The following is a 14,364-nucleotide window of genomic DNA, read 5'->3' as shown; positions in this document are numbered from 1 at the left end:
GGGGGTACTCGGGGCCGATGACTCGCAGCCGCCCGACGTCCCAGAGAGGCACAACGCGGGCCCCGGGCACCGCGGCAGAGGACAGCTTCGCGGCGTGCCTGGAGCATCCCCGCGACCAAAGTGTCGGTCGGGATGAGAATCTTTGGAAATTATCCTTCCAGTGCCCGGGCCTCCGCCGGGAGTGCGCTTCTCCCTGCACGTTTTTGTCCTCTCTTCAGCCACTAGAATTTCAGTCCAAGGGCATTAGGACTTACCGTTTCGACCCGTGGAATATGCCCTCCCACCCATTTTTTTTTTTTTTTTTAGAATTACACACCTGATATTTAAAAGTGACCGTTTTTCTACCCGGATTTTGTTTCTCTGGAGAACTAAGCATGTGGTAAAACTTCACTTTGCGAGGAGAATTGTGGAGAAAGGCAAGCGGCAGTGATGGGAGCTCCTGTCCACCGCTGGACAAATCTTTTGTATCAGATGGCAAATCAGGATCAGGCCGTGTCTGATCAGAAGGCTTCCAGGACAAAAAGTAGCGTTCATAGCATATGGCCAGATTGTATCAACGTTAAAGCTGATCAGGTAGTACTCGGAAAAGTGAAGTGCCAGGAAAGAAAGCACTATGCGAATGGGGTTAAGGCTTTAGTGTTTTCATATAAAAGCCAGACAGAATAGTCTTTGGCCACTTTTAAATGGTTTACCTACAACTAGCAGGAAGTGAACTTGCACTGCTTAGCTGGTGAATGTGCCTGGCGCTTCATGCATGTATTTGCCTGAGAAGCGCTGGAGCCTGGCAGCGCCCCCACCCAGTGTTAAACTCCTGTAAGCGCTCGGCGTCCGGAGCCAGGAGCCAGCGCCCGCCCCAGCTCCGGAGCGCCTAGTCTGTTCCAAGCTGCAACCTTGGCAGCCGCGGCTGGAGCCGGGTGCCGCTGGTATTGGGGCCGCTTTGATTCCCCACTGTCCCTCGCTCTGGCGCTGCCGGCCAAACCCCGAGCACCCTCAGCTGCCTGGCTTTGCATAAGCTGCTGAGGATTTGTCAGCCAGATGTGACAAGATTGTCGAGAGGTGAGTGAAGGAGGAGATCTGATATTAATCAGTGCATAGCTCGAAGCCAAACTTTCTCAAATGCGGTGTAGGAACATGTTCTTCTCATTTAAGGCATCTCTTTGTGGCTGTGGGGCTGCCACCGGTTGAGTTTGACAGTTAAATGGAATGCCAACTCGCAGCCTTAACTGTGTGAGTAAAATTGTGTGTGTGTGTGTGTCTATGAGTGTGTGGAGGGGGGCATCAGACACTCTGGAGTTCGAAACGTGCCCTAGTTTTATGGCTGTGCTCACCGCAGCCCTCTGAAGACAGGGCATTTAAATCAGGCCAGATGCCTGGTCGCAGCCAGGCCTCTGCTGTTAACACTTAAGGGGCCTAAAAGAGGCCTCACTGGTGTCCTGGGAATCCCTGCTGGAGGGGGTGTGTGTGTGTGTGTGTGTAGGGGAAAAAGTGTTACTGCAGCTTTGGGACGACAGAGCAGATTTGGCAAAAGAAAATTTTTAATATATTCTTCCCATCAAAGCAGCAAGGTTTTGGCTAAACAACAAGTAAATTGAAAAACAGTATGATAGCAGAGCATCGCTTTTTTGGTAGTGACCTTTCATTCCTTGTTTATTGTTTTAATATGCTTTTTTAAATTTTATGTGATATTTCATAAGATTTCTTAGACTCGTAATTTGCAAATATCTGCTATGTGTTAAAACTTTGTTCAGTGATAAATATACTGGCTTCTCAATCGCCTCTTCCCAAATTTATTGATATATAGTATTAAAACCTCATTAAATTATATATGTCAAAATAAAATGTTTGTACATCATATAAAAGAATATTACTTCAAATGTTAACAGATTGTCCTGCATGTGGTTTTTGCTTTAAATAGGTGTGACAAGATGACCACCGCTTTTGCTGTGATGAATTTTGATAAATAACCTTATTCTTTTTGGAATACTTTCAGATAATTAAAAAGAATAAGATTATAGGTCATCATTCGATGTCTTGTCTAATAAATTTGCCAACTTCAGTATCACAAAGAAAGTATTACTATTTATACTCACCTTTTGGTAGTTGAGCATGTTCATATTATAGTTAAAATGCTGAGAAGAGGTGGTAGAATCTTCGCTTAGCGCTTGTGTTGCCCATACTTGGGGAATTATAATTATGTTCAGACATCTTCATAATTTAATTTGGAATATCATCGGTATCCGTGGAGGTCCTTCAGCCTATTTAGGATTTAGTGACATTCTCCTCCTTTAGTCAGAGAGAAAGCGGTTAGTTTAAAGTGGTTATTTCGCCGTTGAGATCCATTAGGATGTGAAACAACTATATGTTTGCTCTGGTTATAATTCACATTAAAAATATTAACCAACATGGAGTAATGCCTTGGAAGCATAAGGGATGCATAGCGGGTTTTTGTTTTGCTTTGTTTTGTTTTTTGCATCTCCCCCCAGATACTTCTCTGCAGCAGTTAGACCTGCGTCTGAGGCCCATGCCCACATTCCGTACCTCCAAACCTCAGGATTATCACTTGTAAAGGATAGTCCAACCCGATGGGTGAGAAAAGCCGTATCGTTTTCCCAGTGGAACAAATAATACTTGTCCCTTCATCACATTTTGGTCATTTATGAGATATAAACAGGGAGACTTGTTTTAAAAGTTCATTTTGTGGGTAAAATTGCACCATAGTGCATGGGGTGGGGGTGAGCTGTCTTTTAGCTCTGTATATGGCTTTAGAAGTTATTTTGACAGTGGCTATTAAGAGTTGCCCTGAAGGTTCCACAAGGTAAATTACTTGCAGGAGGAGCTGCGCTTCGCCCTAGAGTGAATTTTCTCCTTTACAGATGTCATTTAGAGTGAGTTACTTTTGTCAGAAGCAGCCCTTTCTAGAAAGAATGAGAAATACCCTACCTAAGGTGAAATCTCAGCGCTGAGCCACCATCTTTTTGGAGTCAGGATTTAGGGAGTCAATCATTTTTTATTCCCCGAATTACCTTATTCCGAGTATACTTTTGCAGAGCTTTTATTATCCTCATTTATTTTATTTAGATCTTTTATTTTTGATGATTTATTGGGAAGTAATCTGGTGGCACAGGGGTTAAAGTGCTTGGCTGCAAACGGAACGGTCGGTGGTTCGAACCCACCAGCTGCTCCACGGGAAAACAATGTGGCAGTCTGCTTTCCTAAAGATTGCAGCTTTGGAAACGCTATGGGGGCAGTTCTACTCTGTCCTATAGGGTCACTATGAGTTGGAATCGATTCAACGGCAGTGGGTTTGTTTCTTTTTTTTTTTTAATGGGGAGATGTTAAAGGTAACTGAGTTCTTTAAAGAAGGAGCATCTGGAAAGTTTTTTTTTTTCATTTTTTAATCAATTTCTACCTGGAAATCTTATTTCCTCTTATCTTGTCATTCTTTGAAACCCTTTTTCCTAATTCTGGAAATTCCAATGTTCGGGTGTGGCCCATTTCTCTGCACAGACACATGCTGATTTTAGCCAAAGAGGGTTCTGAACAGAGCAGACATACTTCGCCAGGGTCCAGTTTGGGACCTTTTGAAACTTCGAATAGTTACAGGCAACGAGTTGTCACTGTTCACTTCTGCACACGGACTCATCTTAGAAACCCACCTAACAAATCACAAGGAGGACTCTGCCTTGGAGTGGGGGGTGATAATTTCACTTGGCTAATATGAAGCAAAAGAGGAGAAGGAGAAATAAAATGTGAAAGGCCAAGTCCAGACGGTCCTGTGTGGCAGGAAATGGTTGTCTCAGATAAACTCCAGTTGAGGCTTTCTAATTTGTGTTTGCTTCATATAGCTATATTACTTTGATCATCTCTTAAAAATTATTTGTCTTATCCTGCCACAGAGTCAAACATCAAAATTATTTTCCAGCTTTATGTTCTGTAGCCCTCTGATTGTTATTCGTTATGAAGTTAAAATTTTTAGTCTTATCGTCTAAAACAGTTCATGTTTACACCATGCTGAATTTGTAGACAGTGCTCAGGATGCCATATTAATTAAGTCTGATCTTTTTTAAAACTTAGTTTTGAAAATCTAATTCTTTTTTTATACTTAGTTTTGTAAATCTAATTCTCGTTAAGTCCCTAAAAGAAATGTTGGCAAAATTTTACTTAGAAATGTTCACAGTTTCATCATCATTTTGCATCCGCAGCAACAGCGAAGTTGCCGTGCATGTCACTGACCACCTTAGTTAAAATTCTCTTAAAGTATCGATGTCTTATTTTTTGTTTGTTTTTTCTCTCAAGACTGATTCAACTGCATTCAGAAGTTCCCTACATGTACAGTTAACAGTTAACATCTTTCCATTTTTTGTTATCAAAGGTTTCTAAAGATTACCTCTAAGGTTTACCAAACTTAGGTTATAAAGGAAAAAATCCATCGATATCATTTATATTTCTGTATTGTTAGTTATTTTTTAAAGAAATGTTTGATTTGGTTTCCGAGGTAATATTTGCATGTTTCTCTACTACTTGTTGTATTTTCCATTTTCAGAACTAATAATTTTAAGGAAAAAAGGCACAGATGTTAAATTATTCTGGCACAGAGTTTATGCTTTGATTTATAGAGATCAAAAGAACGAGAATTTTCCCCATCGCCCTCTTTGAACTAAACAGCAAGAGAACAGTACAAGTGTGTTATGCATACTTTCTACTCACAGGTAGACTCAGCCCAACATCTGCCACCTGTAGGGGGTCCTACCTCCCACCTACCCTTTCTCTGCCAGACCCTTCTCTACACCCTCAGTCGCCTTTTGTCTCTCCTTTCATCCTCGTATTTGCAGTAACAAACCAGATTCTGTCAATTCTCCTTGAATGTCGTTTATATATTACAAACACTGACTACCTGGTTTCCTAGGCCCCCCCGAGTCTGCTTTTTCAACTATGGTCATGGTAAACGGTGTTGCCCATTGTTCAGAATCCTAATGGTTCCACGAACCCAATGGAGAGACTCCTTGCTTCGCGTCTGAACAGTGCCCCTCTCTTCCACCCATGTTGCGTTTCAAGGTCGACTCTCACTGCCTGTAACAGAAACCTCTGCCCTATGGCCCAGCTTCCTGGGCCTGACACACATGTAGGGTGGTGAGCCTTTCTTTGTGCCTAGGACTGGTGGCATATCCTGCACACACTTACGAAGTTATGTCTGCTTCCTCCCGAGGGAAGCCTCTGTCCTCGAGCCTCTCTAAATGACACTGTTTTCTCCCTCTATGTATGCCATCTCACTTGAACTAAAAATTCTGGGGGAGGGAGAGACTTGATTTATTTTATTTTTTCACTTTTTATTATGGAAAATACCAAGCAATCAAAGTTAGAATTAATGAAGCTTGGTGATGTGTGCTTGGGGGTTCAACAATTTCCAACTTTTGGGTAGTCCTGTTTTGTTTATATTCCCTACCCCATTCCCTCCACTGTTACCAGTACTAGATTACTTTGAAACAAATTCTAGGCATAATAATTTTTTTAATAAGTATTTTAATATGTAGCTCTAAAAGATAAAGACTTTCTTTAAAACAGAAGCAGTGTACTATATGGCACCTAAATTTTTTTTTTTTTTTTTGCAATAACTCCTTAATGTCATTAAATTTCCAGCCAGTGTTCATATGCCTTGATTATTTCATAAATTTTATACCGTCATTGGTTTGTTCAAATCAGAATCCAAATAAGGCCTATACAGTATCTCTTTTAACTCATAATTTTATTACTCTATACTTTTTCCTTGCAATTTATTTGAAAAAGCGAGGTCATTTGTCCTGCCGAGTGCTCCCCAGTCAGAATTTTGGTGATTGCGTCCTTGTGGTATCATTTAAACATTCCTGTATCCCCGGTCCACCATGCGTCTCAGTTTGCTGTACTGTGGTGGCTCGCATCATGCTGTGATACTGGAAGCTTTGCCACTGGTATTTCAAATACCAGCAGGGTCATCTTTGGTGAACAGGTTTCAGCGGAGCTTCCAGACTAAGACAGACTAAGAAGAAGGGACCTGGCAGTTTACTTCTGAAAAAACTGGCCAGTGAAAACTTTGTGAAGAGCACCAGAACATTGTCTGATATAGTGCTGGAAAATGAGCCCCTTAGGTTGGAAGGCTCTCAAAATACACAGTGGCTGCAACGATGGGCTCAAGCATAACAATGATTGTGAGGATGGCACAGGACCAGGCAGTGTTTCGTTCTGTTGTACATAGGGTCGCTGGGAGTCTGAACCGACTTGATAGCGCCTGACAACAACCATCCCTGTATTTTCTGTAAACTGGAGTTGATCAAGATTTGGGTTTGAACTTTTCTGGCAAGAACATCACGTGTAGTGGTATATGTATCCTTCCACCCAGAGACAAATGATCTCTTTATTAGCAGTTGCCGAATAATGGTGTTCTAATTCTTCATTTATTATTCACTGGAATAATTCTATAAAGAGAATCATCTCATCAGTGATTTGGTTACCCTAAAATACAGTCTGTATGGAAAAGGATACGTACTTGATTCTTTCACTTCGTTTACCAGGTTTCAGAATAATTAGTTGGTTCCTTAGCATCTTCTAAAGGTAGTCAATGAGTTTTGCATTTGTTTTGAGTCTATTTTGAATTCTAGATTTTAGTATTGTTAATGACTCACACTGATTTTGGATAGATTGTATTATCAGCTTGTTTGTTCTTGACCGATAAAGTTGTTTGACTTTTATTCCATGATGAAGCCATGTGCTCCCCTAGGGCAGATACTGGAAGTTATTCATATATGTATCCCCAAGAGACTCCCCATAGTTACCAGTACATGGTAACCAAAAAACCAATCCAGTTGTCATGCAGTCGATTCCAACTCACATCGACCCCATGTGTGTCAGAGGAGAACTGTGCTTCAGAGGTTGTCAATGGCAGTGATCTTTTGGAAGTAGATTTGCCAAGCCTTCCTTCCTAGATGCTGCTGGGTAGATTCCAACTGCCAACCTCTCAGTAGCAGAGCACATAACCGTTTGTGCTACTCAGGGGCTCTCTAGTACATGGTGGATGCTTTTAAAAACAAGCAGACAAACAAAAGAAAACATGTTAAGTCAATGGCTATCATTTTGTTAAGCTGTTAGTGGGAAGGTGATGTCAGGATACGTTGATGAGATGAACGACTGGTCCATGCATGTGTCTCTCCAGGTGGGCTTCAGTCCAGCCCTGCCAGCAGCAGATGAGTTACATATAAGGACCTTATAGGTTTTCTTCTCTCTTCTTCCTGGTTGTCCTTATTGCTTACACGTCAAATCCTGGTTGTGCCTCTGTGGGTTTGCCTAAGTGAGAAATGCGGTGGAAAACTTAAAAAATGAAAGAAATTAGAGATCAAAACAACGAGTGTTTTTCCCATCACCCTCTTTGAACTAAACAGCAAGAGAACACTGCAGGTTAGAGGAGAGGAGGCACGGGGGCAAAAAAATCCCACTCAAATAAGAAAAGTGAGAAGTACAGAATGTGTGTTAAGAGGCAGAGCAACTTCAAAGAACTCCTACCCTTGGACGGTGGGGTTCCTTGAACAAGGAAGGCGAGCTGTGCAGCCACAGAGGATGATGGGAATGACAATTGCACCACAGGTGAAGAGAAACAAGTCCTCTCCCCACAAGCTTAGGGTGGTCCAGATGCTTTAAAAAGATGTCTTGCATTAATACAAGGAGCCTTGGTTGCACAGTGGTTGAGCACTTGGCTACTAACCAAAAGGTCAGAGGTTCAAACCCATCAGTCGCCTCCACGGGAGAAAATGTGGCAGTCTGCTTCTGTAAAGGTTTACAGCCTTGGAAACCCTATGGGGCATTTCTAACCTGTCCTATAGGGTCACTGTGAGTTGGAATCCACTCAACAGTAATGGTTTTTGTCTTTTTTTGGTTTTGCAGTTTTTGATATGTGCTTCAATTTTCCAAGACTCAGATATATAACAGCCAAAAATTGGCTATATTCAGTATTTAAAAATACAACTTGGAAAAACCTGAAGCATTTTTATTCTAAAGCTTGGTGACTTTTAAAAAGTGATTTGTGATTTGTCAGACTGGGTCCTTTGACTTCGCGTTGGGGAATTATGATCCTTGCCACTAAGAATCTGTTATCTTGATATAGAGAAAATGCACAGGTAATGGTTCGGTTTCAGGTTCTACCCCTTCTGGGCTACATGACCTCGAGCAAGTTTTTTCGTAGTCCCAGTTTGGTTATCTGTGAAATGGGGATAATTTTAATATATAGCTCACATCCCTTTTTAAATGCCTCCATCCCTATATAAATTAGCCACACAGAGCCACAGTTAAAAGTGGTGATTAAGGCCACTTGCTATCAGGATCATGTGATGGCTGTTTTTCAAAATATTATAAAGTATGTCTTTATGAAAACCCATGGCAAAGGTTTTCTCATATTACTATTGGAAGTAGTTGTGCACCTCCTGAATAATTCATTTTTTGTTTTGTTTTTCATGTGACCAGGCTTTCCTCTTTCACTTTGCTGCTAACTGAAATAGTTTGTACTTGCTTTATTCCAGAACTTGCTCTACATCTCTTTGTCTTTTTTTTTCCTTACCAATTTCTAATTTATGTTTTTCTTCTATATTTAGGTAAATTATCTTAAATTCTTTCTGGAAAAAAAAAGCAGTTATGGTAAATATATAATATTTTTAAGGTTGTTACATATATTAAAAACACTATACAAGTTAAAAAAAAAAAAAGAATTATCTCCTGAGATTCTCACACTTAAAAGAGGAGCATGGAAGAAGGAAGGAGGAAAGGTAAAGAGATCTCTCAGCTGAGTCAGCTCCCGTTTATAAGGAACTTTCTATAAAGCTCCACTCAACAACATCTACTTATATACCATGGGCCAGAACTTATTCACCTGGCCACCAATGGAGACTTGGAAATTAAGGCCCTTTTACTGAGGCAGATCTGGAAAAAGAATGTTCAGTAGGCAACTGTTATCAGTGAGCTTGGTACAGCTCTCTCATTGATTCATTCAGTCATTCATTTCTTCTGTCAACAAATCCCAGCAGGGGGGTTCACCAAGTAGCAGGCACAGTGCAAGCCACTAGGTATTGGTTTTGGAGTTTCAGTTGTTTTGTTGTCTCTTTCAGAAGTGATTCATTGTGGAGCAACTTCTGTGGAGTTTTTTTTTGTTGTTGTTGTTGTTTTTTAAATCTTAGATGTTTTTAGTAGCTCCGTCTGTGCAAAATCAGACCACCAGAGCCCAGAGGATCTGAGAACCCGCTTGTTATGGGCCTGATGGCAATAACAGTCTCTCCGGCCATCCATTTGTGTATCCTCATTAATATGGCTAACAGGCCTCAGGTAGCAGGAGCAGGTATCCAGCTCATTTTATAGTTAAAATCACCAAGGCGTGGAGCTGAAGTTATATGGCTTAATGGGAAGTAAGAGATAGGTTGCCTGAGGCCAGTCCGAGGTTTACTGCCTCCCACTGGAGGATGCCCAGTGTAGTGATGGGGAGGGAGCTCAGGCTCCCCAGGTCTGCAACTAGAGGAATCTTTTTAACAGACAAATCATATTAATTTCACACCCTGTTAAGGCTCACCATTAGAAAGAGTAAAATCCAGATTCCTTGCCCTGCCCCACAAGGTCCTATACAGTGTGACCGACCTCTCACCTGTCAGACCCCATTTTCTACCATTAACCTCACTAACTCCACTCCAGCTACCATGGCTCCTTTTCTGTTTCCTGAGCACCCTAACCTCTTCTGTGCCTCAGGGCCTTTGCACTTGCTGGGCCCTCTGCCTGAAACACCCCCTTCCTCTTCAGGTTTTCACATGACTGCCTCTTTGCCATTCCTTGGGACCCAGTTTGAAGGCTACCTCCTCAAAGGCCTTCGGTTATGACCCCATCTAAAATATATTTATTCCTACCTTCACCCCCTCCATGGCACCCAGTTAAATTGCTAGCGTAACTTTTTTTGTTAGTTCTTTCATAGCATTTCCCTTACTCTGAAATGATCTTGTTTGTTTACTTATTTATTTTCTTTTTCCTCTAGAATATAATTTCCTTGAGGACAGGGACCTCATCTGTCTTGTTTAACACTTTAACTCCCAGAGTGTAGAACAATGCTTGGTTCCTGTCTTAGTCATCTAGTGCTGCTATAACAGAAATACCACAAGTGGATGGTTTTAATGAAGAGAAGTTTATTTCCTCACAGTCAGAGTAGGCTAAAAGTCCAAATTCAGGGCGTCAGCTCCAGGGGAAGTCTTTTTCTCTCTGTCGGCCTTCTTCTCTTCAGGGTTCCCCCGGACTAGGAGCTTCTCTGCGCAGGGACCCCGATCCAAAGGACGTGCTCTGCTCCCAGCACTGCTTTCTTGATGGTATGAGGTCCTCCGTCTCACTGCTCACTTCTGTCTTTTATATCTCATGAGATTGCCTCAGGACACAATCCAGTCTTGTAGATCAGGTCCTGCTTTACCAACACAACTGCCACACATCCTCCCTCATTAACATCATAGAGGCAGGTTTACAACATACAGGAAAATCACACAGTATCAGGAATCATGGCCTAGCCAAATTGATACACACATTTTTGGGGGGACATAATTCAAACCATGACAGTTCCTAAATGCTCAGCAAATATTTATTTAGTGAATGACATTTCTTTACCATGGGGAATTTTAATTTCCTTATCTGCAGAATGTGGATGATAATGCCTGCCTCTCACGGTTGCTGTAGGGACTAAATGAAATCATAAGTGTTATTGCAATAATATCAGACATTGGTATTTCAAGATACAATCCACCCCTAGTATTTAATGTCCATATTTGAGACCACCCTGATAGCCTGTAAATCCCTCAGCTTCCTCATCTATGAAATGGGGATAGTTTTGCCTAACTCCTGGGATGGTTGTGAGAAAGAAATGAGATATGTGCACTGCTTAGTGTAGTGCCTCACACATAATAAATACTCAATAAAGCTTACCAACTGTGTGGCCTTGAGCAAGTTACAAATATTCCATGAATTTGAGTTTCCTGAGAATAATTCCCTTCTCACAGCAATGTAGTGAGTATTAAATGAGATCACCTATTAAACATGAGCATCATCACACTGAAAGGTAGATGCTTCAAACTCACCACTGTGCAATGGAACTTTCTGTGATGATGGAAATGTTCTGTATCTCTGCTGTCCAGTACAGTAACCACTAGCCACATGTGGCTACCGAGCACTTGTAATGTGGCCATTGTGACCCAGGAACTGAATTTTTAATTTGATTTGATTTTAATTAATCTAAATTTAATAGCCACATGTGACTAGTGGCTACCATATTGGAAAGTTCAGACTAAGTGACTTGCGCCCGGCTGCCCAGCTGGTACACAGTTCAATTTTGGGCCTGAGCCAAATCACAAATGACTCCTCAGGATCAGTACTGTGAATCTGGGAACCCCAAAGATCTGTAATTTTCCTTTTCTCCTTCTATCTCCCGGACTGTTGCTGTCAAATCGATTCCTACTCTTAGTGACCCTATAGGACAGGGTAGAACTGCCCCATACAGTTTCCAAGGCTGTAAATCTTTACAAGATCAGATCACCAGGTCTTTCCTCCCCCCAGAGCTGCTGGTGGATTCGAACCACTGACCTTTTGGTTGGCAGCTGAGCGCTTTAACCACTGCACCACAAGGGTTCCTTCTATCTAATCCCCGAAGAGTATCTTCCTGAATTTATCCTCAGTTATATGAAAATGTATGCACATGCTAGAAATGAAAACAGCTTTGAAGTGAACAATTTTTATTCTCCAGCTCAATAATTCAGACCCTGTCAGTAGCTCACACTGTCTAGCTGTGGATGTCTGTGCATCTACCCCACTGTGTGGGAATTCAGCACAGCATCTCCCCACGGTGAAGGTAGAGTAGGGGTGTGTCTGGGAGATAAAGTGGGACCTGCAGATTTACCTAAATACTAGGTCATAACTTTCCATCCCACAACTGCAAATACCCGAATCATCCGTAACATGCTAGATGTGTCACTAATAGCTTTTGGATGAACAAATAGGCAAATGGTGGTTGGTTACAAAAAAGCAAACCAGAATTTTGAATGTTGATTTGTTGTAACACATCAAAGTGGCTAATAACAATTCCAGAAATAGTCTGATTAAGATGAGCGCGTAAAAAGCGATAATCACGTCTTGATGAGTTTGGAATGTTGTAAACATCTGCTTTATGTTTCTAAAGAATGGAACAAGTATTAGGATTCTGAAGGAAAGGATGTAAGTTTTAAGAGTTTTCCATTTTGATTATATGAGTACTTTTCATCCTGTAATTAGAATTTCTTGGTTTGATTTCATTTTCGAAGCTTTAATTTGTCTTTAGATAATGGTGCTATAATTTTACTACATCATGGAACTCTGAGATGGGTGGAAAAATCCAAGGGCCTTGTTATTGGAAGTTTTCTTTGACACTGTAATTAGCTTTTTTAGTTCATAAATAATTCCTCTGAGATTATTTCCATAGATATTTAATAAGCTTTATTAAACTTCATTCAAATGAGTTCGTGTAGAACCACATGAAGGTTTCTTACAAAGCAACATTCATACATTAGAATTATAGATAAAATTGCTTAAAATTCTGCCCCCAAACTAATAGCTGCTAAAACTGATTGGTCAGATTTGGTCAGTGGTTGTCAACTGTAGTCAGTTTTGCCCCCAGGGGACATTCGACAATATCTGGAGACATTTTTGATGTTACTGGCATCTGGTGGGCAGAGGACAGGGTTGCTCCTAATCATCTGCAGTGCACAGGACAGCCCCCACAAATGTCAGTAGTGCTGAGGTTGAGAAACCCTGGGATAGTGACGAGAGGTGCGGAAGCAATCTTGGGTTGTGAAATGCACTTGGAATTATTCTCCCTATGGCTTGCTGTGCTGGGTTTGAGGTAGGGTCACCCAGAATTTCCCGGGACTTTGCTTGAGCAAGAGCCTTTTGAGCAGAGTCTTCAGGGAGTAGAGGAAATGCGTGCTCAAGGACATACCTTCCTCTGATTAAAACCAGTCTCGTTTTCCAAATAAATGAAATGTGAATTTACTTTGCATAGTACCAACATCTTGCTTTTAAAGAGTGAAAGGCATCTTGAGGAACATAATCCACACTAAAAACTTCCCTGCTTTTGAAAAAATGTCCTTTAAAACAAAGTCATATTTATAGAATCGAGGTTGTGAAATATGTCGGAAGCTTAGTACTGAGCATGCTGGGAGCTATGGGGAACATATAGGTGATGGGCTCATCTGTGAACAAACATCTGAAGTTTGTAATGCTTGGCAGCATATTAGGTGTGCCACAGACTAAGCTAATGGAGCCTTTTAAATTTTTTGCTTTGATAGTGTATAATGTAAATTAAACCATTACTCATTTTCATTCTTTAACTTCCATTCAAAACACATATATAATTATATGTATAGAAATAGATATATAGATGTATGTATTCATATATTTGGAGCCCTGGTGGTGCAGTGGTTAAGAGCTTGGCTGCCAAGCAAAAGGTTGGCAGTCAAATCCAACCATTCACTCCTTGGAATCCTATGGGGCAGTTCTACTCTGTCCTATAAGGTTGCTATGAGTCAGAATCGACTCGACGGCAGTAGGTTATGGGTTAATATATTAAACACATTTGTATGTGTATATACACTTCTGTATACACACATGTGTCTATATGGCAGTCATTCTGACATTCAAATCGTTTTCACATTCCTTTTTTTTATTGTTGTGCTTTAAGTGAAAGTTTACAATTCAAGTTAGTCTCTCATACAAAAATTTATACATACGTTGTTATGTGACCCTAGTTGCTCTCCCCATACTGTGACAGCACACTCCTCCTTTCCACCCCTGATTTCCCATGTCCATTCAACCAGCTCCTGACCCTCTCTGCCTTCTCATCTCGCCTCCGGACAGAAGCTGCCCATTTAGTCTCATGTATCTACTTGAGCTAGGAAGCACTCTCTTCAGGAGTATCATTTTATGTCCCACAGTCCAGTCTGATCTTTGTCTGAAAAGTTGGCCTTGGGAATGGTTTGTTCTGGGTTGACAGAGAGTCCAGGGTTCCTCCAGTCTCAGACCATTAAGTCTTGTCTTTTTACTAGAATTTGAGTTCTGCACCCCACTTTTCTCCTGCTCCACCAGGGACTCTCTGTTGTGTTCCCTGTCAGGGCGGTCATTGGTAGTAGCCAGGCACCATCTAGTTCTTCTGGTCTCAGGCTGATGCAGTCTCTGGTTTATGTGGCCCTTTCTGTCTCTTGGGCTAATACTTTCCTTGTGTCTTTGGTGTTCTTCATTCTCCTTTTACTCCAGGTGGGTTGGGGCCAATTTCAAGTTTTCACATTCTGACCAAAAAAAAAAAAA

The 14,364-nt window shown here is 41.3% G+C and overlaps 1 protein-coding gene across 2 annotated transcripts in view; it reads left to right on the top strand.

Moving 5' to 3' along the window:
- The first annotated feature begins 948 nt into the window (after positions 1-948).
- The window catches only part of BNC1 (basonuclin zinc finger protein 1), a 29,587-nt gene continuing 16,171 nt past the window's right edge, over positions 949-14,364 (top strand). The window contains exons 1-2 of one of the 2 annotated variants that reach the window (XM_004370681.2): positions 1,117-1,180; positions 6,996-7,009. In XM_004370681.2, coding sequence (XP_004370738.1) covers positions 1,117-1,180; positions 6,996-7,009 — 78 coding nt within the window. Of the gene's footprint in view, positions 1,194-6,995; positions 7,010-14,364 lie in introns of both variants that reach the window. The other variant, XM_012560018.2, reaches the window with a different exon arrangement.

This window comes from Trichechus manatus, unplaced genomic scaffold (assembly GCF_000243295.1).
Source record: "Trichechus manatus latirostris isolate Lorelei unplaced genomic scaffold, TriManLat1.0 scaffold00009, whole genome shotgun sequence".
NCBI classification, from domain to species: domain Eukaryota; kingdom Metazoa; phylum Chordata; class Mammalia; order Sirenia; family Trichechidae; genus Trichechus; species Trichechus manatus.
The sequence above is the reverse complement of the archived record's forward strand: the minus strand, read 5'-3'. Positions and strand labels throughout refer to the sequence as shown.